The sequence below is a fragment of the Trachemys scripta genome, chromosome 11, assembly GCF_013100865.1.
Source record: "Trachemys scripta elegans isolate TJP31775 chromosome 11, CAS_Tse_1.0, whole genome shotgun sequence".
NCBI classification, from domain to species: domain Eukaryota; kingdom Metazoa; phylum Chordata; order Testudines; family Emydidae; genus Trachemys; species Trachemys scripta.
Window position 1 is genome coordinate 45,016,964 of NC_048308.1, and position 26,577 is coordinate 45,043,540.

Genomic DNA, 26,577 nt, shown 5'->3' on the forward strand with positions numbered 1-26,577 from the left:
TTGAAAGAGGAATCAAATTACTCAAATTGAAGGAGTGGGGAGGGCAAGAAGGGGCATGTAAAGGGAAGAGACCAAGCAAATCAAAATGCCACTTGTATGGTGGTGATGGAGTTCTGAGGACACAGAGGCAGAGTGCAGGGATTTCCATGCCATATGTGAGAAGTCACCCCATACCTCTAGGCTCATTCCATGAAGTCCACTGAACAGCCATTGCATAATAGTAGGGCTGGTTGAACATTTTCTTTCTAAACTTTAACTAAACAATTTTTTCATTAAAAGTGCCTGCTTTCCAAAGAAAATTTACATTTTTCATTCAAACCAAAATGCCTGAAAACCAAAATATTTTGATTTGGAAATGCTGCCACAGTGCCTCATGGGAGCTGTAGTCGGTTGGCTCACGTCCCCCTGTTCTTCTATGGGCTGGATTTAATTCTCCTATATTGTACCAGCCAGAGAGCCCAAGCTATAGAGGAGAAAGGGAACATCAACCATACAAACTACAACTCCCAAGAAGCACCAGTGTGGCAGTTCTGAATTGAAACATTTTGGTATTCAAATTTCCACCCAAACACTAAAACTCTGGAGGGAGGGGAGGCATTTTTCAACCAACTCTTAATAGTATTGAAATCTGCTACCTTGATACACAAGGAAGGCTTTATATCTAGAACTGTAGTCAGGACATTTTTGACAAAATGGTTCCACTGAAAAATGCTAACTGGTTAAAACCAAAACTGCTCAGCTTCAGACTTAACTAATCTTAACTCACCAAAAAAAAAAAAAAGTTGGGGGAGCTTTGAAGTTGTGTAACCATTTCATTTTGACAATTTCAAAATGGAAAATTCTAGTTTTCCAATTCAAACTGATTTTTCATATTGAAATGTAGCTAATTAACCTAAAAAAGGAAGATAAAGGATTGAAATCAGCATATAGACAGCATACATTTTAATTGACCCAAAGGGAAGCTTCCCCTCCCCCCCACCCTCACCATCTCCTAGATATTGAGATTTCCACTTTGTCCTAATTTTAGCCAAATATTCAAGGGATGACGCAACGTTTCCTGGCCAACTCTATTCACATCCCATTGCTAATCTCCAGTGACATCCAGTCCCCATCTGTAGTGTTACTTTTCATTTTAAAAGATACAAAACCTTGTCTCTGTGTTTGCACAGTATCTAGCACAATGGAGCTCTAAGCTTAACCTTTGGTTACTAATGAAAACATTAAATTATTAGAAAATATTTCTAAAGTGTTCATATCTTCACTGCTTTATTTGCATTTCAATTCAGTAACGTTTAACTACCTAAACTCAGTGGTGGTGTTTCCTGTGGATGAACAGCAACCATGAGATACTGTATACGGGTGTCCTAGGAAAAGAAATTCAGTACTTCCAACTAAAAATGCAGTAACAGTTTGCATCATAAATGTTTTATTTTCTGTACACCATAGCTCAGAAGCCTGGTACTCTACTTACATCATTATACTTTTAAAAAAATGATTTCAAATGGTTGGCACTGACTAAAAAATTCTATTGAAGGAAGAAAATGAAGGGTTTTTGTTTTTTTTTTTGCGCGCTGGCATACACTGTGGACAATAATAAATCATGGATTTTAAACGTTCATTTGGTGCAAAAGTCAGGATAAGGTCTCGGACAACTATAATTCTTTTATTAAACATATTTTACTGAGCATTAAACACTGCTGTTTATGTAGGCACAGAAATAAGAATAACACCACAAAATCAAAATGATAAAGTGCAGACCTATACTGAGAAGCAGGCCTGGTAAGTCAGTCTACTCCTACGATGGGGGGGGGAGGAGAGGGGAAGGAACTGCCATTATGAGAGCAAGTATACCGTAAATTATGTTGTGAGTTAACAGAACTATACATTTCCCACAAGGATTAAAGCATTTAAGAAGTCCCATGTGTTTTTGTTGTGACAGATGTAAGTTAGACTTAAATCTACATAGTGGCTTATTTAAGAGTAAGCAAATTGAAGGGTTGTGCTGATTCGAACACCACTTTTAACATGAATCATTTCCTTAATGCTGATTAGGTTTTTTGTTGTTGTTAGATAACTGCAGAGCTAAATATTTAAACTCGTTTTCAACCAGTCTAAATTTCCCTTACCACTTTGCTGCTGCTAACAATGTATTTTGCTCTTCAGTGTCTTTCCAGAAGTGCCATATAATTCTTAATTTATGTGTAGATATATGGCCATTATATTTCAGACTAAAACTTATACATTAAAATAACCCAGTTGCTGCAGCCATGATCAAACATGCAAGAAAAAGGGACAGGAGCAGAGAAGCTGGGTTAAAGTCACTTTTTTTTTTTTTTTTTTTTTTTTTTTTTTTTAAAAAGGTCCTGGTCTGGCCAGATCCCATTCCTATGTTGAAGTCTCTCTCTAAGCAACATGGCCCCACTGATAAAACCACCAACATGTCTTAACTTCAGTAAATGTGTCATCCTATTTTTATCTCATAAGGGCAGTTTTCTGCAGTTATTACTGAGAGAAAATATATATTTTTCAGGATTTACACCCCCGCTCCCCCCAAAAGGCAGAAAACGAGGGAAAATAACTAATTAGCTACAACATGATTTTGTAGTAAACAATAGAATATAACGTGCAATAGTGCAATTTCTCCCTTGCTGCTCCAACAATGCAAGTCTTAATATATAGTCCATTGATTTTTATATAGCTTTTCACATTTAGTTGCGTGTTTGTCGTGGATTACTGTTCTTGACAGACTTTTGAGCAGAATCACTTTGTCCAGGCTCATTTTTGCCCTTTCCAGGATGACGGAGTTTCTGATCCCAGCGCTGTACAATGTAAGCAAACAAAACTAATAAATGGAAGAAAAAAATTGAACTACAACTGCATGTGTTTCAAAATACCCTAAACTCAGATATTTTTACAAAATTAGTTCACAAATTACACTCAAATGCTGCAAAGTACCGGTAATATTTCTAAAAGATGCTGTTACCCCCACCAGAAGAGAAAACGCCAGAGATTTTATAAAATAATAGTGAATGTGTGACTTAGATTATGAGCAGAAGTCAGAGTTCTGCCCCAGACTGCAGAGCATAGTGACAGGAATGTGGCTACCTAAATGTGTAGCTACATAATATTACAGTATCAAATCAACAAATTACAGGGTAAAACAGGTCCTTGTTCTCACGGTCTAGTGACCATATTTCTTAAACCTTTGTTTCTTTAACTGTTTTTTGGTAGAGATGTGCCCTTTTAAAGGCTCAAATGTTAGCTACTTACTAAGGCCGTGATTCTGCAAGCGGATTTGCACAAACCCTGTTTACTTTAGCAGGGCTCTGTAGTAGTCAATCTACACGACTCAGCCTGGCGGATAAGGATCCAATCCTAAGAGGTGTTGAGCCCTCTCAACACTCAGTGAAGTAGCTGGAAGTTGAGGGCACTCAGCACCTCACAGGATCATGCCTTCAAATGCATAGCATGTTATTTACACAGTCAGGGGATGAGTGACATTACACACACAGACCTAAATTATGAATGCCAGGGTAGATTATGGTCAAAACAGACTTTGAAAAAGTTATTTTACCAAAATGAATGATTTAAAATGTTAATGCATTTTTCTTTCAATTAAAACAAGCTTGGTTTCCCCCCCAAGATTGGAACTAAACATTCCCCTCCACATGCTTGCAACCCAACCACTGCAGTGCTGAGAATCAGAAAGTGACTATAAACTATAGTAAAATTGTGTCCATATCCAAGCTGAAAGAAATACAAGTAGTAATCAAACTCCACTGTGAAAAGCACATTAGATTTTAATAGCTTCTATTTAACTTTACTCATGCAACTAGCTTCATCAAACTCAAAGCCATGCTTGTGCTCAGCAGTCCAAGAACAAACTTATGCACATAATTTATTTGTGGGGTTATTGTCCTCAGGTCTTACTAGAAACATGAGTAAGGATCTTTTTCAGTTCTTTGGGGTTTTTAAACTAGTGTGTGGTTTTGGTGGTTTTTTTTTTTAAAACAACTTGACAGTTGACTTGAACTGCTGGCTGCCTAAGAGATCATATTAACATGAAAATGAATGATCAGACACCATGATACAATGACAAGCATAAACGTAGCTTATGCTTTATTTTTTAATTTTTTAAATGTAAGTAAAGCCACCTGTGGACCTTTTTAGGAAACCATGATAGAAAAGCAATCAAGTGATTCAGAGAGCAGAGCTGGCACGAGGGAACTGCGTGTGGAGTAATAGATGGTAATGAAACTATCAGGGATGTAACAGTCGCCAGTAACTGAAGTTACACTAGTATCAGGAAACCAGAACTAAAGTGGTACCAGAGAACAACATGAATTATCACATGTTCTCTGGCAATGGAGTTGAGGAGGATCTACCAGATGAGAATTTAAAATAGGTCACCCAGGCTAATAAAAGGAATATGGATGACAGCTAGACACAGAAGAATTTCAATTTGTATAAAAAAGTAGGATTTTCTCTGCAATGATCACTAAAACTTGAAGAAAATAAGGGGAAAGAGACAGACACACACATGCAAAAAGATGTGGGGAACCTTATTTATGTCAAATCAACATGTTGGAGAAATTGTTTTTAAAATCAATGCTTTCCATGTAAAGTGATGTTTTGTAATGCTGCCAAGGTCACTAAAACCATTTGAGGTCTGACGGGTGTCAGATATGAAAGATAAAGCTCAGGGGCCAAAGTCTGTGTGGATGCCTAGCTTACCCAATCAATCATTCCAGGAATTACAAGATATTAGGGTGGAGCATATATCATTTTTGTGTCTGCTCCAGTTCCTCCCTATTTCTCTATTTTCTTTCAGATAGGAACTCCCACACTTGTATTCCTCCCACGTTCTTTTCCTCCCTCACATATATCAAACGTTTCCTTAGATGAAGAGCTAAGTCTAGGAGCAGACCAAGTCTGCACAATTTAGATGAGAACTGTATTTAAACATTTAAAATTTGAGACGCACAAGTTTGTAAATGAGATAAGAAGGTGGCTTGTGAAACCATGTTCTGCCCTTGGCTGTGTGTAGATGGTTCCCACTGAACTGAATAAAAGCTGCGTGTATGCATTTAAACGCAGAATTTGGCTGTAGAGCTTAATTCAGCTCCTGCTGATTGAAATAAATGATTCAGGTTTTAATTGCTGCTAAACTTGTATAAATCTGGAGTAACTCCATTGATTTCAGTTATGTTACTCCAAATTTACCTGTGTGTAATGGAATCGGAATCTGACACGTTAACTTTCATGGGTGTAGAATTGGGCCTCATGTATTTTCTCTCTTTTCTTAAAGGTGAGATACAAACACTGTTTCCAATGTCAATTGTTACTAAGATCATGAAACATTGTCTTACCTTTACTTTTTTACCAAGACGATCCTTCCATTTCTCAGCTATGGAGCCTTCTACCAAGAGTAACCTACACATTTCAGATAAGCTAGTTATTTTATTATTGAGGAATGTGTATGCTGTACATAGCAATATACACAACACTAACAGAATCTGCTCAAGGGGAGAAGAGAAAGAGAACCTCATGGCATTCAGCAGTGACAAGACCAGGTACCTCAAAAGTTCTGAAGAAAATTTTGCCCAATTTTCTTCAGAGGGAACAATGGTGGCTTCAAAATGAGGTCTCATGGGTGGGCAAGTAGAGCAGGGAAAGTAATTCTTTAAAGAACAAATTACCTGGAGCGTTCCTCATCTTCATAGCCCATTATAATGTATTCTTCATTGGCACTGAGTGGGGGGCATAGACAGCCAGAGTTTGTGTAAAGGTTAACAGTGTCCTTAGGAATATTCACCAAGGAAGATTTTAGTATCTCCTTTACTTCAACTACTGCGGTTACATCATGACATTTAGTCTTCACCTCCTTCACTTTAGCCCGAATGACTGGGGAAAAGTAACAGAGTGTAGTTAGCAGCAGCAAATAATATAGGTCACCCCCATGCCATCCTTTGTGACCTGGTGGATTAGTCTTTTGTGTGCTCCTTTATCAAAAGCTCAACTGAACTCCATCTAGATTTTGCCCAGAGATTCCTCTCTCCCCCTATTTTTTCACTTTCTCTTCTACCAAGAGTAACATATATATTTCAGGTAGCTCAGTATATAGAATAGCAATGTAAGTGCTCTGTGCAGGGAATAATTTAGCAATGGGCCTTTCACCTTACTTTCTCTGGGATATATTTTTTTTAGCTTTTTTCTTTTATTCCCTCTGTGTTTTAAATATGTTGTTCATACTTCATACTATTTCCTCCTTGTTCATTCATCTTATGCTACAACAACTTCTCTCTTATTTAGGTCCAGTACAGACTCTTAATTTGTCACCCACAGCCTTTCACAAAATGGAGAATATACTTGAAAGCTTTATTGTATCATTATCCCTATTGGATGACAGGGCCTTCCCTTTTCTCCTCTTCCTCCAGTGACCCAGCACCAATCTGCTCTGTTTTCCATGAACGCCAATGCTCCTGATCTTGACCTAATGACCTGTCTAATTGTTTCTTCTCTGATCTTATCATTCTCCCATGAACTGCATATTAGGGAAAGTTGCCTTCCAAGGGCAGCAATTTTTCAGGTCTCTCATGGTGACCAATGAGCTGACACTGCATGCAAATCCAGAGGTCATACTCCAGGGAGTACTACATCTTGTACTGTTTTCAAATCATAGAATCTTCCTCCATTTTACATCCAAATTCCTTAGATTCTTAATCTCTTATAACTAGTGCGGGGGGGGAGGGAGAAGGCAAAATGGAAGAGATGTAATGAAAAATAGAGAAAATCCATTAACCCATCCCCTCTCTCTCTCTCTCTCTCACACACACACACACACACACAGGTTTTCCACCCACAGATATGCTCAGCATTCTCTCAGCTAAATTAAACACAACTATTCAACAACTCACAGGAGTTATACAGAGGAAAAATTTTACCCAAACTAATCCACTTTAAGACTTTACCACAAAAGCCTACTTTACTTTGGCACTCTTTCTAATGTGTTTCCAGAGGTCTTTACATTCTAAAGAGAGGAATGGTATAACAGAATATAAAGAGAGCCTGTGGTAAGTCACCTTCATTCTCTCCAAAACAGCTCTCAAACTATAAATGTAGCACACTCAGTGAATCTCTGCCATAGCAGGTGCAGTATTCCACTGGAGAATACTCACACCAACCACCACTACATATAAAACCACTAAAGGAGGCAGAAAATCATAACCTTCCTGCTTTTCAATGAATATGAGAGTTCATTAATATTTTTTTAGGATTTATTTTATTGCAGACTTAGTGGATACCATTTGTATACATATGTACTTAAAAACATTGGTTTAACAATAAAATTGTATTCACTATGTCCTGGTCATGTAAACCCTTTTTCATGACTTCAGTGAAACTAATAGTAGCTACTCACACAAGTAACAGGTTGCAGATCAACATATTAAGACTTCAAGGGCCCAATTCTACATTTCTGACTCCTATATGTAATCCTTACTTACGCAAGAAATCTTGTTGACTTCATCAGGTTTATTTGTGTAAGAAAGACTTGTCTGAATAAAGGCTGCAGAGTTGGACCCAGGGGGATGTTCGAAGAATAGGGAAATCTGGACAGCTCAGGACATAGCCTGAACACCCGACGGGGCGGGGGGGCGTGAGGGGGAGGTGTCGTCGCACAGGTGTTACTGATAGCATAACTTGGCCTACAGGAGCCTCATTACTGGCAATGATGTAGGAGAAGGAAAGAACCTAACTTCAATGTCAGATCCCAGGATGTGTTTGCGGGGATGATAGTTAGTAAAAACATCTTTTTGTTTGTAAACTGAGCTAGAAATCAGAGAGAGATCAAAGATAGACTCCCACAATGTCGTTTTTATCCAGTCACTTTTAAGACTAGACACACTTTTCAATGTATAAACACTTAGTATTTTCCTGGAGCCAATGAAGTGACACATCTCATACCTCACTGGGATTTAGGATGAAACACAGCAACATTATACAATGACATACACTGGGCTTGCACGTTAATGTTTAAATATTGTTTAAAAAAAACTGTTTACAGAACATTTTAATCTCAAAAGCTACAAATATAATGACGTCCTATTACAATACTGACCCATCCTTGCCTCATCCTTCCATGAGTGAATCAGGTTTTGATCTTAAAACATGAAGTAAAAAAAAAATTCTCTTTTTGTAGTTACTGCTAATGAATTAACTCAATACAATCAATCCGAGCAGCTTTCTTAGTACAAATGAGTGTGAACTGATGACACGCTTAGGCCATAGCCCATCGTTGTGGAATTTTTTCCTGTCGCATTACTAAATTTAGAGTTCCCTGAAAAACTTAATTTATTCCTTTAAAGGTTTGATATCTAGCCATGCAGCTGTCCTTACCATAGTTATAATTGTTCCGAAGATAAGTCTTCTGGGTAGCTTTAATAGGTTTGCATTTGCAACGCTCTGCAAAACAGAAAACCTTTGCTTTAGAAGAACAAGGCATTGATTCAAAGACAAACTCTGCCATCCTCCCCCCCATTGCCTTTAAAAACAATCAAACAGATATTGATGGCAATCAGATGGCAATAATTAATTTATTTATACATTCAGGTTTTATTAATAACCTTAGGGTATTAATCTCCTCTGCACAAAAACAGTGAAAGTGAATATCACATTGCTGATTTAAGGATATTTACAAATAAATCAGAGTGGAGCCGAAAGAAAATCAGAATTTCTGTTCTGCAGGAAATTCTGATGTTTCAACCTTTGTTTTCATCCCAAATCTGAACAAATAGTTGAAATAGCAATACTCTTAGGAAAGAAAATATTTAAAAAATTGGAAATGGCAAAATGTTTTGTTTTGAGCCTGTTCACAGTCTGTCCAAAGCAGACTATGAAGAACTTCAAAAAGATCTCACAAAACTAAGTGATTGGGCAACAAAATGGCAAATTAAATTTAATGTGGATAAATGTAAAGTAATGCACATTGGAAAAAATAACCCCAACTATACATACAATATGATGGGGGCTAATTTAGCTCCCACAAGTCAGGAAAAAGATCTTGGAGTCATCGTGGATAGTTCTCTGAAAATGTCTACGCAATGTGCAGAGGCGGTCAAAAAAGCAAACAGGATGTTAGGAATCATTAAAAAGGGGATAGAGAATAAGACTGAGAATATATTATTGCCCTTATATAAATCAATGGTACGCCCACATCTCGAATACTGCGTACAGATGTGGTCTCCTCATCTCAAAAAAGATATACTGGCACTAGAAAAGGTTCAGAAAAGGGCAACTAAAATGATTAAGGGTTTAGAACGGGTCCCATATGAGCAGAGATTAAAGAGGCTAGGACTCTTCAGCTTGGAAAAGAGGAGACTAAGGGGGGATATGACAGAGGTATATAAAATCATGAGTGATGTGGAGAAAGTGGATAAGGAAAAGTTATTTACTTATTCCCATAATACATGAACTAGGGGTCATCAAATGAAATTAATAGGCAGCAGGTTTAAAACAAATAAAAGGAAGTTCTTCTTCCTGCAGTGCACAGTTAACTTGTGGAACTCCTTACCTGAGGAAGTTGTAAAGACTAGGACTATAACAGAGTTTAAAAGAGAACTGGATAAATTCATGGTGGTTAAGTCCATTAATGGCTATTAGCCAGGACGGGTAAGGAATGGTGTCCCTAGCCTCTGTCTGTCAGAGGGTGGAGATGGATGGCAGGAGAGAGATCACTTGATCATTGCCTGTTAGGTTCGCTCCCTCTGGGGCACCTGGCATTGGCCACTGTCAGTAGACAGGATACTGGGCTAGATGGACCTTTGGTCTGATCCGGTACGGCCTTTCTTATGTTTCTTATGTTATTTTCCTATTGTGGCACATTGCCTCATGGGAACTGTAGTTCAGGAGTCAGATGGCCTCGTTCTCCCCTATGGATCAGACTCCCTGGCCAAACTACATCTCCCATGATGCATCTGCAGTCATGGGACTTCCATGATTCACCACTCAGCCAGTCAGAGGGAAGACTGTATTGTATCACAGGAGATGATGTCTCGGAGGGAGCCTAGCCCATAGGAGAGAATGGGGCTGGAATTACAGCTCCCATGAGGCAATGCACCACATTAGGGAAATGAAATTTAATATTGAACTGACTTGAAACTATACATTTCAGCCAGTTCAACAAACCGACTCAAAATGAGATATTTCATTTTGATTTCTCCAACAGAAAACTGAAAATTTTTGCAGAAACTCCATTTCCCATCAAGAAATCATTTTGATGGAAAATTCCCAATCAACTATCAATCACAGACTAAATTCTGCTTTCAGTTATACTGCATCAAACCCAGAATAAATGCACCAGCAAAACTGAGGGCAGGTTGTAGACTCCCTATGGCAGTTCTCTATAGAAGAGTATGAGCGTGAAAGCACAAGCACGGCCAGCACATTTGTTACAGGGACATAATCCCTTTAAGATCAGGGGCTAATGGGATTTGTAGTCTCCAGACCAGGCACATCATTAAGAAATGTCAGATGACTCAGCGTCATGTAACTTCCTAGTGGCTACTATATAAAGGAATGCTTCTGGCAAAGTCTTGTGAAGGTTGGTTCTGTGGCCATGTAATATGAGGCCTAGAAGATATCCAGGAAGGCTACTGAAGGGAATAGTCAGTCTTCTCACCTACCATCCTGCTGAAAGGTCTTGTCTGGATGTTGCAAGTGTCTTATATTGTGTTGATCCTGGTTTGAAATCTCCTTTAAGTTAATAAAACCAGCACTGAAGAAATGACCTTGGACTGAACTATCAACTGAGCTTTATTTTACCTTCCTTAGTTGGCACGTCTGCCCACTCACTGGCATACACACTCTACAAAGGACTGAACTAGAATCCAGCTGGAGATTTTTGACTAGTGCTCAGACAATTCTAATCACTGAAATTTTTGCATTTGATCTTTTTATTCTAACATGTACTAAAAAGAATCCTCTTAATGCCCTAAAGAAATATATGGCTAAAATATAATCAATCTCACTTCCCATCCCACACAAGAAAGGCAAAACAAAGAGCAAATTAAGGTGCTGATCCAGCAAACCTTACTCATATGGATGAGATAGACATGACATTTTGTACGTATATACTATAAATATTGGTATGAACAAGGTAATCAGCTTTGTTTGGATACTCTTCCATTTATAATCTGTGTTTTACTTGTCTCAATATGATCATGATATCTAATGTGAGTTTTTGACACTGACTTTTGTGAGAGCAGTTCCTATGTTTCTACTTCATTCAGGGAAAGAATAAAGGAAGGCTCTTGTAAGTAAATTAACACTTGAAAATTGCATGAATTATAATAAATAGTTGTGGAGTGCTAACTAAACTACCCTATGCACTACTGCAGATCATTGGCTTGGGATGGGAGATGTGAGGAGGACATTTTTTTTTGGCAAGAACCCTGGGGAAGGGCTCTTTGTAATCACTCCCCTTTCTAGATACCCAGCACAAAGGAAAGTATAATTCAGCTCATAGAGAATATGCAGATCCCTGTGTACGGTAATCAACATGTGGCCACGTAATTGCCCTTCTATCTGAATTTGCTACACAACTGTGCTCTAGAATCTAAGCTTTCATTATCACAGTGAGGTTACCAGCCCTTCCGGTTGCAAAGATAATTCAAAATATAAACCCGTGCAGCAGTGTCTACCTGAGGTTGCAGACAGCTGGAAACAATAATACAGGTGGGTACACTTCATTCATTTCAAATAGGTTGCTAACTCAGTCTGGAGCCTTTACTCATAACGTTGCTATCTGAAGAGTTAACTATTGATCATTTTAGCAGGAAAAAAAAAATCAAGCTACTTCATTATTTTGGATGTAGTGGAAGTTATTGAGACTTGGTAGAGTGGAGCAGCTGATTGCTGTTGACAGTTGCTGGGGTAAGCTAGAGAAATTTAAACACCCCCCCACACACACCACCAAATTTACAGTACCATCCAGAGCCATACTCAGAGCTCGCTCCCTGCTGGCTCCTCCCACCCCCATCCAGCCTCTCCCCTCCCAGCTCTGCTGTGCCCAATAGAGAATTGTTTGCTAAGCACACGGCATTCGACTTCTATTCAGAAATACATAAAGAACATCCTATGAAGTAACAACTGCATCAGTACTCTTACTAGAAAGATCATGTTCCAGAAATAGGCATATCCTCTTATTGATCTGTTTTGCGGTTCTAGCTGAAGCAACACATAATTCAGAGCAGATTAGTAGTCAAATTAGGAACAGAACCCAGGTGCCTTGACTCTTACACTCATGCTTTAAACATCTGACACTGCCTCCCAAGTCATGTATGCATCCTTCAATATTAAAAACAGTAAAGCCCAACACAGCTGATTTATATACACTTAAGATCTAAAACAACAGTGCCCATTTCAGATATTTCAGTATAATCTGAACAGAACAGTTCCAAAAAATAAACTTGTATTTTTGTGCTTTGAAAAAATTAGGAAGTTAGTGTGTTATTTATTGGGGTTCTCAGTTTATCATTTACTTTGGCTTCAATGTATCCTTATAGTTAAAAATAGAAAATAGTGTATATAGGAAAAAAGAACATTTCAAAGGAAGAGAAGAATGTTTCTCTTGAATTTCAAAAATGCATCTTCAGAAATCTATATCTATATAAATATATATAGACACACACACAGAGAGCACGCGCGTGCTACAGAGTTGAGCTTTTCTATGTTACTGTTTTAAAATAAGGCAGAAAAGGGAAGTAATTTTTGGCTTTCATTAAGCCTATGTGAATTCATATACACTTAGGTTACGTCTTCACTACCCGCCGTATCGGCGGGTAGCAATCGATTTATCCGGGATCGATATATTGCGTCTCATTAAGACGCGATATATCGATCCCCGAACGCGCTCACCATCGACTCCGGAACTCCACCAGAGCAAGCGGCAGTAGCGCAGTTGACGGGGGAGCCGCAGCCATCGATCCCGCGCCGTCTGGACCCCAGCTAATTCGATCCAAGATACTTCGACACATATCTTGGATCGATCCCCCCCTCCCCAGTGTAGACCAGCCCTTAGGCCAAATTATGGCTCATTTGGTAAACAGTCTCAAAACAGGTGCTCATAAAAGGGACCAGTTCTGTAACCCTCATTCATGCTAGTTTCACATTTCAAAACAAAACAAAATCAGACCTGTATGCAGAAGAGTTACTTAACAACACACAATGTCAATCCCTTAAAATTCCCCTTCTCTGCAGAACTTTATTCCACCACACTAGCAAAACACAAGGTGATTGAAATTGACAGCAATGTTACCTGTGGGTTAACACTCCTAAAACAATAACAATCTCAGAAACTGCTTTAATTCAAGAAAAATATTTTACTGTTATTGTCCTAGAATATAATCAATGGGCTTCTCCCTGATCCCACTGAATGATACTATCTAATAACACTTATCAGCACTTTCAATATGTAGATTTCAGAAAGTTTTACAAAAGGGGAGCCATTAGTATCCCCTTTAGAAATGGAAAAGCTGAGGCACAGAGAAGTTAAGTGACTTGCTAGGCCAGTTATTAAGTTATCAGTAGAGTTCGAATGAGAACCCAGGTCTCCTGACTCCTATTATGGTGCCCTATACGCTGGATCATGTTACCTTCAGTGGAAAAATGATGTGTGTATAAAAAGACTTGATTGATTTGATGTCTCTTGCAGGGATGAAACTATGTGAGGAAAGGTCAAAAGCACACATATACTGTGACAAAGTTCCTCCTCTATCTTGGTGGGTCCTGCGCTTATTGACGGATTTTCTTGCCTCAGAGATTCACCATATGGATTGGGAAACAGCCCAGAGACCTTCCCCTCTGGAAGCATCCACAGTTCAGGTCAGTTGGGAGGTTTGGGGGGAACCCGGGCCCGCCCTCTACTCTGGGTTCCAGCCCAGGGCCCTGTGGACTGCAGCTGTCTATAGTGCCTCCTGTAACAGCTGCATGACAGCTACAACTCCCTGGGCTACTTCCCCATGGCCTCCTCCAAACACCTTCCTTAGTCTCACCACAGGACCTTCCTCCTGGTGTCTGATAACGCTTGTGCTCCTCAGTACTCCAACAGCACACCCTCTCACTCTCAGCTCATTGCACCTCTTGCTCCCAGCCCCTCACACTTGCACCACAAACTGAAGTGAGCTTCTTTTAAAACCCAGGTGCCCTGATTAGCCTGCCTTAATTGATTCTAGCAGCTTCTTAATTGGCTCCAGGTGTCCTAATTAGCCTGCCTGCCTTAACTGGTTCTAGCAGGTTCCTGATTACTCTAGTGCAGCCTCTGCTCTGGTCACTCAGGGAACAGAAAACTACTCATCCAGTGACCAGTATATTTGCCCTCTACCAGACTCCTGTACCCCACTGGTCTGGGTCTGTCACAATACATACATGCACACACCTCGGAGGAGAACCTAGAAGAATTATGCTATTGAAAGGCATAATGTCTCAGATTCTAGGGGAGCATGGTGGGAAACACCCCTTTCTATACATGTGTAACTGCAATAGACAGTTATCCCCCACCTTGTTGTGCAGGCGTATGGGACGTGACCCTGCCCACACTGTATCTAGCCATTCTCCTCTGGAGCTGCTAGAGCTACTGACAATGCCCCTGCCTACCTTCCCTCTAACACCTAGAGCACTGGGAACCAAATGGCAGCTAGACCCCTAACTCCACTGGGAATGCAATGAAACATTCAATCTTTAAGAAAAAGTCAGTGGGAGTTAGGGGCCTATGTGACATTTGTACCTTGGGCTCTTAAAAATAAAAATATATAAAATATGTCACTCCCATAAAATCTGGTTGCATTACTGATTAATGTAAGTACTCAAAGCTGGCAAAAGTTTCACTGAAATAATAATAAAATCTGGAGAAACTTCTAAGCAACTTTAAGATCATCTGATGAAATAGACAAGAATGTAGTTTCTAGCCAAGGAAGGGAAAAAATTATTTATATGCAGACTTGGAGGCAAGATTTTGCCAATTGACTTTGCCAGGGATAAGAGCTGCTTTGAGTAGATTTAACAGGCTGACATTACTTACAGGCAACAATACACACAACTATTTGCAATATCCTTTATCATCGTACAGAATGTCCAGTCCTGAATTTTTTAACACACTTCATTGTAATACTACTTACAAAGGGTCTATTTACAATGGTGAAAGGACAAAAGCTGTTTTACTGAACATATAAACAAAGCAAATATTAAAAAATAATGCTCTTTTCTGGTGGGATTAAATTATATTTGTCAATTGAAAAAAAATGTACTATGTTGAGACTCAAAATGTGATTCTACACTAAAAAAAATATTCAGCTTATTCTTCAGAGCTGCTCCCTGGGTGTTTTCACAATCATATCTGCTTTCTTTAGTAATGCATATTTTTACTGCTTTTCACTCCTATCAGTCTAACAGAGCCAACAGAAAATAATTTCATCTGGACTCTATTTCTTCTTGCTACATCACAACAAAACTGTTTAAATTCCAAGCAGTTAAATTTGGGTGACCACAATGAAGACAATGGGATTGGCACTGAAGCAATTTTTGGCCAGCAAAATATTTCATTACTGATGGTGCAACATGACAAGGAAAGTTAACAGCTTGACCTTCAGATCCCACAATTTTGCCAGACTCATTATTTTAAAAAAATCTTTTTACTTATAAACTGAGCATATCTGGTATGAAAATCAGTGAGACACAACAAACATGCATCCTATTATGTTCTTTTAACAGTAATTGTTAAGCACAAAACTGCATTTAGACTATGCAAAGATCATTTTTGCTTGGTTTAGAGTTAAGTGAAAAATGTTTACATTTGGGCATCAACAGTTATTCACTTAAATCCAGATTTAGGTGTTTAAAACAGCCTGATTATCACTGAGAGTTGTGGTTATTTAACACCTCTTACAAAAATGCAGTTAGTAACTTAAATGTGGATTTAGCTGCTTAACTTTAGATGCCCAAGTCTGAACCTTTTGGCCCATGTGATTTGACCAGTAGCCAGTAAGTTATTGGCACAAATGGTAATAGAATCCAGGAGCTCTGATTGCCATTCCCCAGCTCTAATTCTCAGGCAATACTTCTATATCATATCTATCCATATGGGGCAATTCAATTTTCTTTTTCCTTGTATTACTTAAGAATCGTGGTCAACTCAAAGGGATTAAATCAGTTCTGACACAAAAACAAGACAATGGGAGGCTCAGTGGAGTGAAAATTCATGGATTCATAGTGTGAAATCCTGATCCTATTAAAGTCAATGGGAGTTTTTCTCTTGAGTTCAATGGGGTCAGTATTTCACCCATAAGTTTTAAGGCCAGAAGGGACCATTATGATCAGCTCATCTGACCTCCAGGGTAATGTCAAAAATGGTGGTTGCTGGTAGATTTAATTAAACTTAATAGAAGAAAATTACACAGAAATATTATTTGCAGAGATTTGTAATGTATTTTGCTGTAAAGTAAAACAAAACAATTTTTCTTTTCCTTTCTTAACAAAGCCCAAACAGGCTACTTAAGATTAACCCCATTTGACTGAAATTAATAAATCAATTAATAAAATAAGATGCATTAAAACAACAACAAGAAGAACAACTTATTTTTAAATCTTTGCTACAACTCTAGAAATTTCTGAAGCAAAAGAAAAAAAAATAAAGTCGATAGTATTTACAGGTCAGAAGGGACCATCATGATCATCTAGTCTGACCTCCATGTACCCGTGACTAATTCAAATGACAATTTACTCAGGTATATGCTTTATATACTGTACAAGAAAATTCTACTACTTTGCTCTACAGTTTAAAGGTCTGAAAAAAGAGACTGCTGGCATTTCAGCAGAGTGCTATATACACTGGGCCTGATTCACCATTGTTTCATTCCAGTAAATTAATAGAGGTCCGGCAACATAAAACTGGACACAGTAGTGAATTGGACCCTATATCATACAAAGAAGCATCAGAGTAATTTGTAAGGAATCTGATTCACTAGGGATTTGCATGCTGAACAATGCACACTGTGTCTAACATATGTGGCACTGTTGATTTTTCTTTCCAATGCCAAAATGTGAAGAGAAGTGTTGTCCATTGCATTAGCATGCTGTAATGTAATATGTGATTCACCTGTTCAGGCCAATGATTCAAAGTAACAAATGTTCTTCTGCACACTGAATTTCCACCTTGTGTGAAAAAATAATTAGAAGGAAGAGGACTTCCAGAGTTGCAGGATCTGAGCAACAAACCAAATCATATTTCTATAGTATGGAATGACACAATGAAAGTGGAAAGCACAATAAGGGCTCAATCCTAACACAGACAAGACCTCCCCTGAAATCAGTACAGTCCTTTGGACCTGAAGGAAGTTTTGCCTGGATAAAAGCATCAGAATCAGACCCTAGAAAAGTATTCAAAGTAAAATTCACATCTGTGCAGAGAGGCTTACCCACCACCTAAATCCAACTTTCATCCTCCCTGAATGTCTTACTGCACATGTAACTCTCATAGCAAACATACAGTGTACAAAAAATTGAGACAACACAGCAATCTATGCATCATTAAGTACTGGTCTTATTTAAAAGTTAAAAGAATTTGAAAGAAGATAACTTATTAAAACAGTTATATATAAAAATGTACTCACCATTGCCGGAGCCTCTACAGTTGCCATTATTAGAATCCATAGGGAAATCTGGTATGGATTCGTAAAATATGTAAAGAAATGTTAGTATTTTTAATATTGGATTATTTCAATACAGCCACATTAAAATTGCTTAATTTTTCTCTAATATTTAGTGTATTAAAATGTAAGACCCTATTAATGAAAAAGAGGTTGTGATGTTTTAGAGTCCTCTCCTGTTCCTATTGAAGTCAGTATGAATTTTGTCTTTTAGCAGGCACCTAATGTTACATGCTGAAGCAGACTCTACATTATTTATAATTCACAATGGAAACTGTCGCATTTCCTTTGGTGACAGAGTAGCAGGATCTATACAAGAATGGAAATACGTGTCAATTCAGACATGGGTTTGGAGCAATTCTGAAATGTACATATACTGCTTCTCTACTCAGTTGGATGCCTGAGGACAATTCAACTTTGATTTCCTCAGTAACAAAAAACAAACCAATCACAATCATGTCACTGAAGGGAAAGCCAAAATAAGCGTTTCAGTTTTCCGCCCTTAAAAATTTTCTGATTATTTTGAGAGAGAGATAAGGAATAGGGGTAGGGGGGAGTGCATGATGCCCGATTTCCAAAGAACTGCATTTGGGGGCATTCTAAATTGAGAATATGTGCCAAATTAATATTCTTATTTTCAAATCTATTATTTTTAAATAACACCAAAGTTTACATGATTTATATGCATGTCTTGTTAATAAAAATATATTAGCTGTTGCATGTTATTCTCTACAACGAAGAAAAACTGAAGGAATATATATATATATATATATATATATACATACACACACACACACACACACAGCAACATAGACAGACACCCAACCTTGCAATGTGGTTTTGCTTGCACAGAGCCCCATGGAAGTTAATGAGGCTCAGTATGGGTGCAAGGGTCCAATTACATGAATTCAACTGCAATGTCAGGGCCATAAGTTTTATTTACAAATGACATATGTGCGTGTTTGTGTGCACACGTGCATGTGCCTAAATATGGATTTGGAAGCCTAACTTTAGGCACCCATTTTTTAAAAAGTCTTGGCTGTATGTATGTATATATCTATCTATCTAATTTCCTTAATGCATATTTATACCTTATACAGCATGCAATATACTTTACATAGGTGCATAAAAGACATGCAGGATGAATGTAGATTTTGAAATATCACTGGTTTATTTCACTAAAATAGTAAATAAACTTGGCAAACCTGAGACTTCAGCATCAAACATCTGTATCAGTGTAGTATGCATAAGGGTACAGGAAATGTCTTAGCATTCCAGGGCAGAATCCTCTCCTTGACAATGGCCAAAAACGGTTTGCCACATACAGAAGTACTGAACCCCCATAATGCATTTAACTTTACAGTATTGCATTAGGGAAGAAATTTCTTCCTGACGTTAGCTTATTCTTCAACTACAACTTATGCTGCGAAGCATAATACTTGTCATTTTTAGCCTAACCAGTAAAATTTCAGCTACTATTCTTATTATCTGAGACTTTTCTTGCTAAGCTGTTCACTTCAAATAGCATCTATAGGTGTGAACTCTACAAATCAATTATACGTGGCTTTTTAAAAAGTGTTTCCTATTATCCAATTTAAATGTGTCCTTTTAATTTTATCAAGTATTTTCTTAACCTTTTATTATAGGACAGGATAAAAGGTATAATTCATATGGCCTTCTTCAAGACTGCTATTTTCTTATATAGAGCTATCATATTTTCTCTTATTTTTCATCTTTCCATACTCCAGTACGTAGTCTGGGACCTAGCTGTGTTTCCTCATTCAGTACGTTGAATCGTGGCCTCTCTTTGGACCTGTGGCAGTTGTTTCTGACTCTCCTATTGTTACTACCAGTCTGATACTCCCCTCAGGAATTTCCATTACTAGAAGTCTTGTGACCTCTTAAAGAAATCTACAAAACGCCCGTAAACTGGATCTTCCTTACACATTCACAGCAGCCTGAACTATAGCTTACCCCTGTAACCTCTGTTGGTTTTCCCTGTCCTGCAGACTTTTCTGTTTCATAATGGGTAACAAGGGAACAGAAGCAGAATCAAAAAGAGGGACGGAGGGAAGGAAAAAGAGAGAGAGAGAGAATCTGGCCAGCAAAGAAAGTGAAAAAGAAACATCATGGGCAGCATTTTTCATGTCTTTGTTCCCAAGGAGGGGGTGTGGAAGAAAAAATAAGCAGCACTAAAATACACTCTCCGAAATAAAGAAATGAAGATTTCCTTAAACCAAAGCCCCAGATCCAACGTTGCCTGAACGTTTGGGGTGCTTGCACTTCACATTGAGATCTGGATCTGAATTTTTAGCTTGAGGCCATCTCCACATTAAAAACATTTTTTAGTATAGTGATTGCAGCGACACCTCTGGATTACAAACACTTCCACTTCCTTCAGTCTTTTTAAATGTAAGTGGAAGAACCCCTCAAAAATTAAATCCCACTCAAAAAACAGATCCCAGAGAATTTTATTATTAATCTTTACACAACACAGTAAATTCATATGACGCTTTACAACACTAGTTTAGATCCTGCCACTGGATCTGCTCTGTAGGATAAATTTCATAATGGGAATATTTTTCAATAGCTTTAGGAACTGTGGACCAAATGCACAGCTGGGATATATCAGTTTAGCTCCACTGTAGTCAGCAGAGCTACACCAGTTTACACAAGTGGAGGATCTGGCCCTGTTATCTAGTAATATATAAAAAAAAACTTTGGGGTTGAGAAACAATTATGCATGTTGTGCATAGCAACCGTAACAAACCCAAAAGCACACGGAAATGACAAATTAAGCCACCTAACACCTCCACACACAGTACACCTTAGCATGACAACACCTGTCATACCCTGCCATCTTAACTCAGCTCCATTTTCAGCCTTTGGCATGCTCTCGTTTACTGGTTTATTTTCCTCCTCCCCCAGCGCTAATAGTTATGGATGTTTGGTGCAGTAGTTTGTTGTGCTGGCAGAGGTTAATTTGGGAAAGGGTTACGTGTAGAAGGGCAATTATAGGGGGTGATGCAAAAGTCTGGGAACCCTAATGGGCAGAGTTAAGCTTGTAATGTATGGTCTATGGTGTGTGTAGTTGTGGTAATAGTAAGATGTGTGTCTATGGGAGGAGGAGAAGAGGATACAAACTATATTATTAGGTGGCTTAACTTTTCATTTCCTTGTTTTGATGAGTTTGTGAGAGGCACGTTGTGTGTGTAGCAACCCTAACTGCTTCACAAGGAAGATTTTTGTGTATTCATCTCTTAATTTATTTAATGCTTATTTAGGGGTGGACATTGGATAAGTGTGTGGGGGGGATGACATGTGGGGCTTAAAGTACAGTGGGAGAACATTTGATCCCTCCTCTGTTGTAGAATACATTCTGACACAACAGTGTAGCTTCTCATAAAGAAGGCTTTATGTGCTCCTGGTCCTCATCCAATAGGTTTGCATGCAGCTCTCCCATCTCTGTCAACCAGTCACACTTGGAGATGCCCAGCGCTTCCCCATGCCCCGTCAGTCAAGCTTCTGTGCACCCAGCATTCCCTGTCAATCAAGCTTTAGTACACCGAGCCCCAATAATCAGGTTTCTGTGTATCCTGACCCAATCTATTTAGTTTGCACCTAGCCTCCATCCATTAAGTTTATGTGCACTGTGCACAAACTTTTATTCATAATGCAAATAATGGCTTAAAACATTTGTTAAAAAGAACCAAAATAAACAAATAAAAACACTCTCTCTGTGGCCCTCAGTATCTACCTCTTTACCAAGTTTTGTCCAGACAATTGTGTACAGAAATTTCTGATAAACAGCAGGCCTGCCAAGGGAAAAATTTAGCACAAGCCCAAATTCAAAGGCTTTCTATTAACAAATTTGTTAAGAAACACCAAACAAAAACTGCATCAAAAATTCAAAAGGCCTAAAAATTAACCCTGTGTGAAATTTCATATCAATCTGCTAACAACTTTTAGAGAAAAACAAGAATTATGCCCCATTTTAGAACACAAGCCAGTAGGTGCCTCCATAAGACAATATATCAATAAATAGAACCATGTTTTGATATAACATTTGATAGTAAATGAAGAGTATATGAATTCCAAAGGAAAAGTCTAATCTCATTTATGTTCGAGACATGCAAAGCACAGACAAATCACAAATCTTCTCTGAATAAATGCAGACCCTTATCGCTGCCAGAAACCGACAAAGCTATGCTTTTAAAAACAACGGCCTTGTTATAAGGATCCCTGATCTTTCCTACAGCCCGTTCTACCAAATCCATTTTCAGAGAAAACTATAAAAATAACTTAAAAAGAGTATAACAAAAGACAAAAATTCAAGGGCCAAAAAGTGGGAGGAAAGGTTTGAAAAAGGGAGACAGACAGAGGTGATTTGGTAGAAAACTTTGTTGTGAATAAACAACCTGTTATGGCTAGAGGAAATCCAAGCATACTGTGATCCTGATTATTATTGCAATTAAAATGACATTGAGCAGCCTTACAGAAGCCATTTCAGGAACTCTGCTGGAAACAGTAAAGTCAAACTGAGGGGTTGTTGTCTGGGGACTTTCTTCAGTTCCTTTGATGAGATGGGAACATTCCTCAGCACTGCTGACTAAGAAATCCCTCAATGTGAATTAATTTAGTATTAATTATCTACTTCAGATATTTGTTGTTCTTTAATGTATCTTCAACTGCAAAATATTTGCATTGTACAAGTATTTTAGGATAGACCACTATGTCATTTCTGAACTAAAAATGACAGAACAACTTTCAAGCTAACAGGAGATCTGTCCTTAGATTCACATAGTGAATCCTGACTCCGGTATTCTGCTTAGATCTTCCATTGAGTGAACAGCAGCTCTGTGTGTTAAGATCCACCAGCAGTATCCAACAGCAGAATTTTGCATTTCATATGAAAATTAAAAATTTCTAGCTTTATTCACTTAAAATGATCACAGCCTTAGGTGGCACTTAACTCCACAAATCTTGACTTTGCACATAGATTATCAATACATACACCACAAAAGTCATTTTTTCCTACAGTTCATGCTAGAGATACATTAGAGCAGGGGTAGGCAACCTTTCAGAAGCGGTGTGCCGAGTCTTCATTTATTCACTCTAATTTAAAGTTTTGCATGTCAATAATACATTTTAATGTTTTTAGAAGGTCTCTTTCTAGAAGTCTATAATATATAACTAAACTATTGTTGTATATAAAGTAAATAAGGTTTTTAAAATGTTTAAGACGCTTCATTTAAATTAAATTAAAATGCAGAGCCCCCCGGACCAGTGGCCAGGACCCGGGCAGTGTGAGTGCCACTGAAAATCAGCTCGCGTGCGTGCCATAGGTTGCCTACCCCTGCATTAGAGAGAGGCAGTCTACGGTCACCAGCAGCAACACTGTTAGTAATTTAGTTTAGAATTCTCTCTTCTTTAGCTCATAACTTTCTCAAAATGTCTCTTGTAAGGCTGGAAATGTACATTTTCAGCTTATAAGTGAATATTTTTTCTGAAACTAAGAAAATGGTTTACTTGCATTTTTTATGCAGAGGACTAAAAAATGACAACTTAAAAATGACAAATCTGACATGTACACAGTCTTCCCTGAGAAATGTGTGATTTGTTACATGCAAAATACTGCCCTAACTTATACACTTGTACAATTTCACTGAAGTCCATGGAGCTGTGCAAAGTATGTTCTGAGCTGAAGTCTGGAAACAATTGGATTGGAAATAACAGAGCTAATAACATTTGCCAAGAGTTATAATGAGCATGAACAGTTACTGCTTTTAATTATGTTTTAAGTGCTGCTAGTACTGGGGTGATGGAACAATTTTTGTAGTGGGGGTGCTGCTGATGGAACCATGGATTTGGTGTTTGTTGTTACTACTTCAAGCCAGGGGGTACGGCAGCAGCACTGCTGCTAGATACATATCTTTGTGTGTGTTTTCACACCTAGAGGGACATAGGGAGGAGAGAAGGAAGACTTAACTGAAGCTAGTGTTTCTCCACCTAGCCAATGAGCCACAAAATATGTTTCACTCTGACCACAGAATCCCTTAAAAATAAAAAAAAAACGGGGAGGAGGGGGCGCGATACAGCAAAGAGTCTCAGACTTCCAATCAGGTGCCCCTTAGTAAAGTGATCCTAGCATTTGTTTTACTTGATTTACATTCTGTAGTTGTGTTCCCTCCTCCCCCCACCCAATCTCACCAAGGGCACCACACACCTTCAAGACATGTTTTTATTTCCTTGTAATACTGGATGTCCATTCTACAATGCTCCTCTTCTGGGCTAAATGGACAAAGTTTAATCAGCCTGGGGAAGCCCTTCCTTTGATTTACTCTCTGGTCTACTCTTCTCTCCAAATGCAGAAATTCACACGTACCTTAACACTGCTCAAGAGTCCACTGATGTGATAGGCAATACATGGGCCACCATATGGAAACGAAGTAGCGTATCACTGGAGAATATGTTATAAATGCTACAAGCATGCTCCAAAATAATTTAAGGACCTGGCCCCTTCATGATGGATGCAAGTAAAGCCAAGAATTAAATATATTATTTCTCTGAAATATTCAAAACAGCATCGCAATCAACCTACTCCAATCAAGGCAACTGTTTTGACTGAAGCATAATTCAAGACTCGGCAAAGAAAATATCCAGATCTATGAAGTTACACTTCCATATCCTGAAGGTGCACCATGACACAAAATTTTTCTTTTTTTTAAAAAACAACTACGTTCCTGCCATTTCACACAAACATCTCCAATTTTATAAATTAGACATTTCCAGAGATAAATGTTCAGCTAGCCTAAACCAACTCTCTTATTTTGCAAGTGCCCCTTTCTATCTGCTCTCATTTTATTGTTACGATTTGTTCAGAAAAGCATCCCTATTCGGGACTTCAGCACTGTCATAAATAGGGATAGACATAAGCACATCCTTAGGTATTTTCTTCAGTCAGGTCTTTAGCACTGACAACATATTTGATGCTGCACTGTATACAAAAATAAAGGCAATTCCTGCCTTCAAGCCCTTGGAATCTAAAAGCATGACACACAGGTGGTAGGTCACACTGAGTAATCCAGTTGTGGGGAGGACCTGGTCATTTGTTTGTTTGTTTTTAAATGTTTGTAAACTCACTTCTTGCAGGCTTTGCAGAATAAGTGAGTTTTAAGAGGGACCTAAATGAACAGAGGGTGACTGCTTGGTAAACTGAGGTGAGAAGAGCATTCAACTAGCAGGAAGTCAACATGGAACAACACAGAGACAACAATGGGTGGAGGAAGCAAATGGGATAACAAGACTGGCATGAATGGTAGAGCCACTTGTGCACACAATAGCAATTTAGCACATACAAAATGGTGTACCCCCACATCTGTGCGTAAAATCGCTTACATGCGCAAAAACTGGCGACAAAAATCAAAGGCCAGAGATGTAAATTTGGACCTTAGCACTCTCTGCTCCGACAACTGGAATGAAACACGTTGCAAATATCATTTTCTTCTCCTTCCAGGATTGTCTTGATTTGGTTGATCCTGAAGACTAATCAAAGATATACAATTTCACACTGGCCTTCAGAGTCAGCTATAAACATTGGTGTATTTAAAGTTACAGTGTCTTCTAAATAAAGACCTGGTGATTTTCTCTTTTACAACAGTATAAAGGAATAGCACAAATCTAAGGGCCAAATCTTTGCTCATCTGCTCAGAGCTTACATAGAGACCCTCTGCTCTGTGGCTGCCCATCTAGCTCCTTCTGTATGGAGACTGGACTCCACCCTCTCCACTGACTCATAAGAATGGCCATACTGGGTCAGACCAAAGGTCCATCTAGACCAGTATCCTGTCTTCCAAAAGTGGCCAATACCAGGTGCTTTAGATGGAATGAATAGAACAGGAAATCATCAAGTGATTCATCCGCTGTCGCCTAATCCCAGCTTCTGGCAAACAGAGGCTAGGGACACCACTACTGCCCAACTCATATGAGGTTTTCAGGGAGTAATATCAGAGGAGGTGGTGCTTAACCTGATATCCCCATTTAAGGGTGGGATCTCCCAGATGGGTGACTGCCTCCTACTTCCATTTGTACAGGGGTGCTCTGCTCTGACTGGTCTGTCAAACCCATGACTCCCTTCTCTCCCTTCAGAAAAGGAAGCAATAGCTGTTAATGGCAGAGGATGGGAGTGGCACAGAGTAACTGAGATTCCCCTTCACAGCAGTCATGAGTCTGAGTGAATGGTACAGTAGTGGCCATATCATCCCTTCCACAAGTAGGGGGCTCTGGAGTAACAGTAGAGAAAAGACACAAACAGCTCCTTCCTCCTCCCAGGAAATTGGCCGTTAAGTCAGTCTGACATCATAGCCTGGATATGAAAGACACAAGCCCTAAGCAGGGTCATGATAGGAATCACAACAGCCTCTCCCATCGCAGCAACTAAGGATGGGCTTTTGGCTAGGGTAGGGTTACCATTCGTCCGGATTTACTCGGACATGTCCTCCTTTTTGTGCTAAAAATAGCGTCCGGGGGGAATTTGTAAAGCACTCAAAATGTCCGGGATTTCCCCCCTCCCTGGCAGAGCAGAGCGAGCGGCTGGGAGGGCTGCAGGTAAGTCCCGGGCTGGACTCCGGAACAGCTGTAGAGAAGCTCTGCCCTGCATTCTGAGCCGGCAGCTCTCCCCTGCAGCCCAGCTCCGGCAGCACTGTGCAGGGCCAGGGACCGGGTTTTGTTGTGCTGGGGAGCGCAGCCACGTGTCCGGCTCGCACAGAGCCCAACACCCTGTTCTGAGCAGCAGGGTAAGGGGGCCAGGGGGCAGGAAAGTTCTGGAGGGGGCAGTCAAGAAACGGGGGGGGGGGGGGGGTTTTGGGGGGGGGGGGGG

The 26,577-nt window shown here is 39.1% G+C and overlaps 1 protein-coding gene across 2 annotated transcripts in view; it reads right to left on the reverse strand.

Annotated features, from left to right (window-relative positions):
• Positions 1-1,555: 1,555 nt before the first annotated feature.
• The window catches only part of FRZB (frizzled related protein), a 36,044-nt gene continuing 11,022 nt past the window's right edge, over positions 1,556-26,577 (reverse strand). Inside the window, exons 2-6 of one of the 2 annotated variants that reach the window (XM_034785721.1) lie at positions 17,664-17,711; positions 8,398-8,463; positions 5,700-5,904; positions 5,370-5,433; positions 1,556-2,819 (exon numbers count right to left, since the gene is read on the reverse strand). In XM_034785721.1, coding sequence (XP_034641612.1) covers positions 2,709-2,819; positions 5,370-5,433; positions 5,700-5,904; positions 8,398-8,463; positions 17,664-17,711 — 494 coding nt within the window. In that variant the 3' untranslated portion in view covers positions 1,556-2,708. The remainder of the gene's footprint in view (positions 2,820-5,369; positions 5,434-5,699; positions 5,905-8,397; positions 8,464-17,663; positions 17,712-26,577) is intronic. The other variant, XM_034785722.1, reaches the window with a different exon arrangement.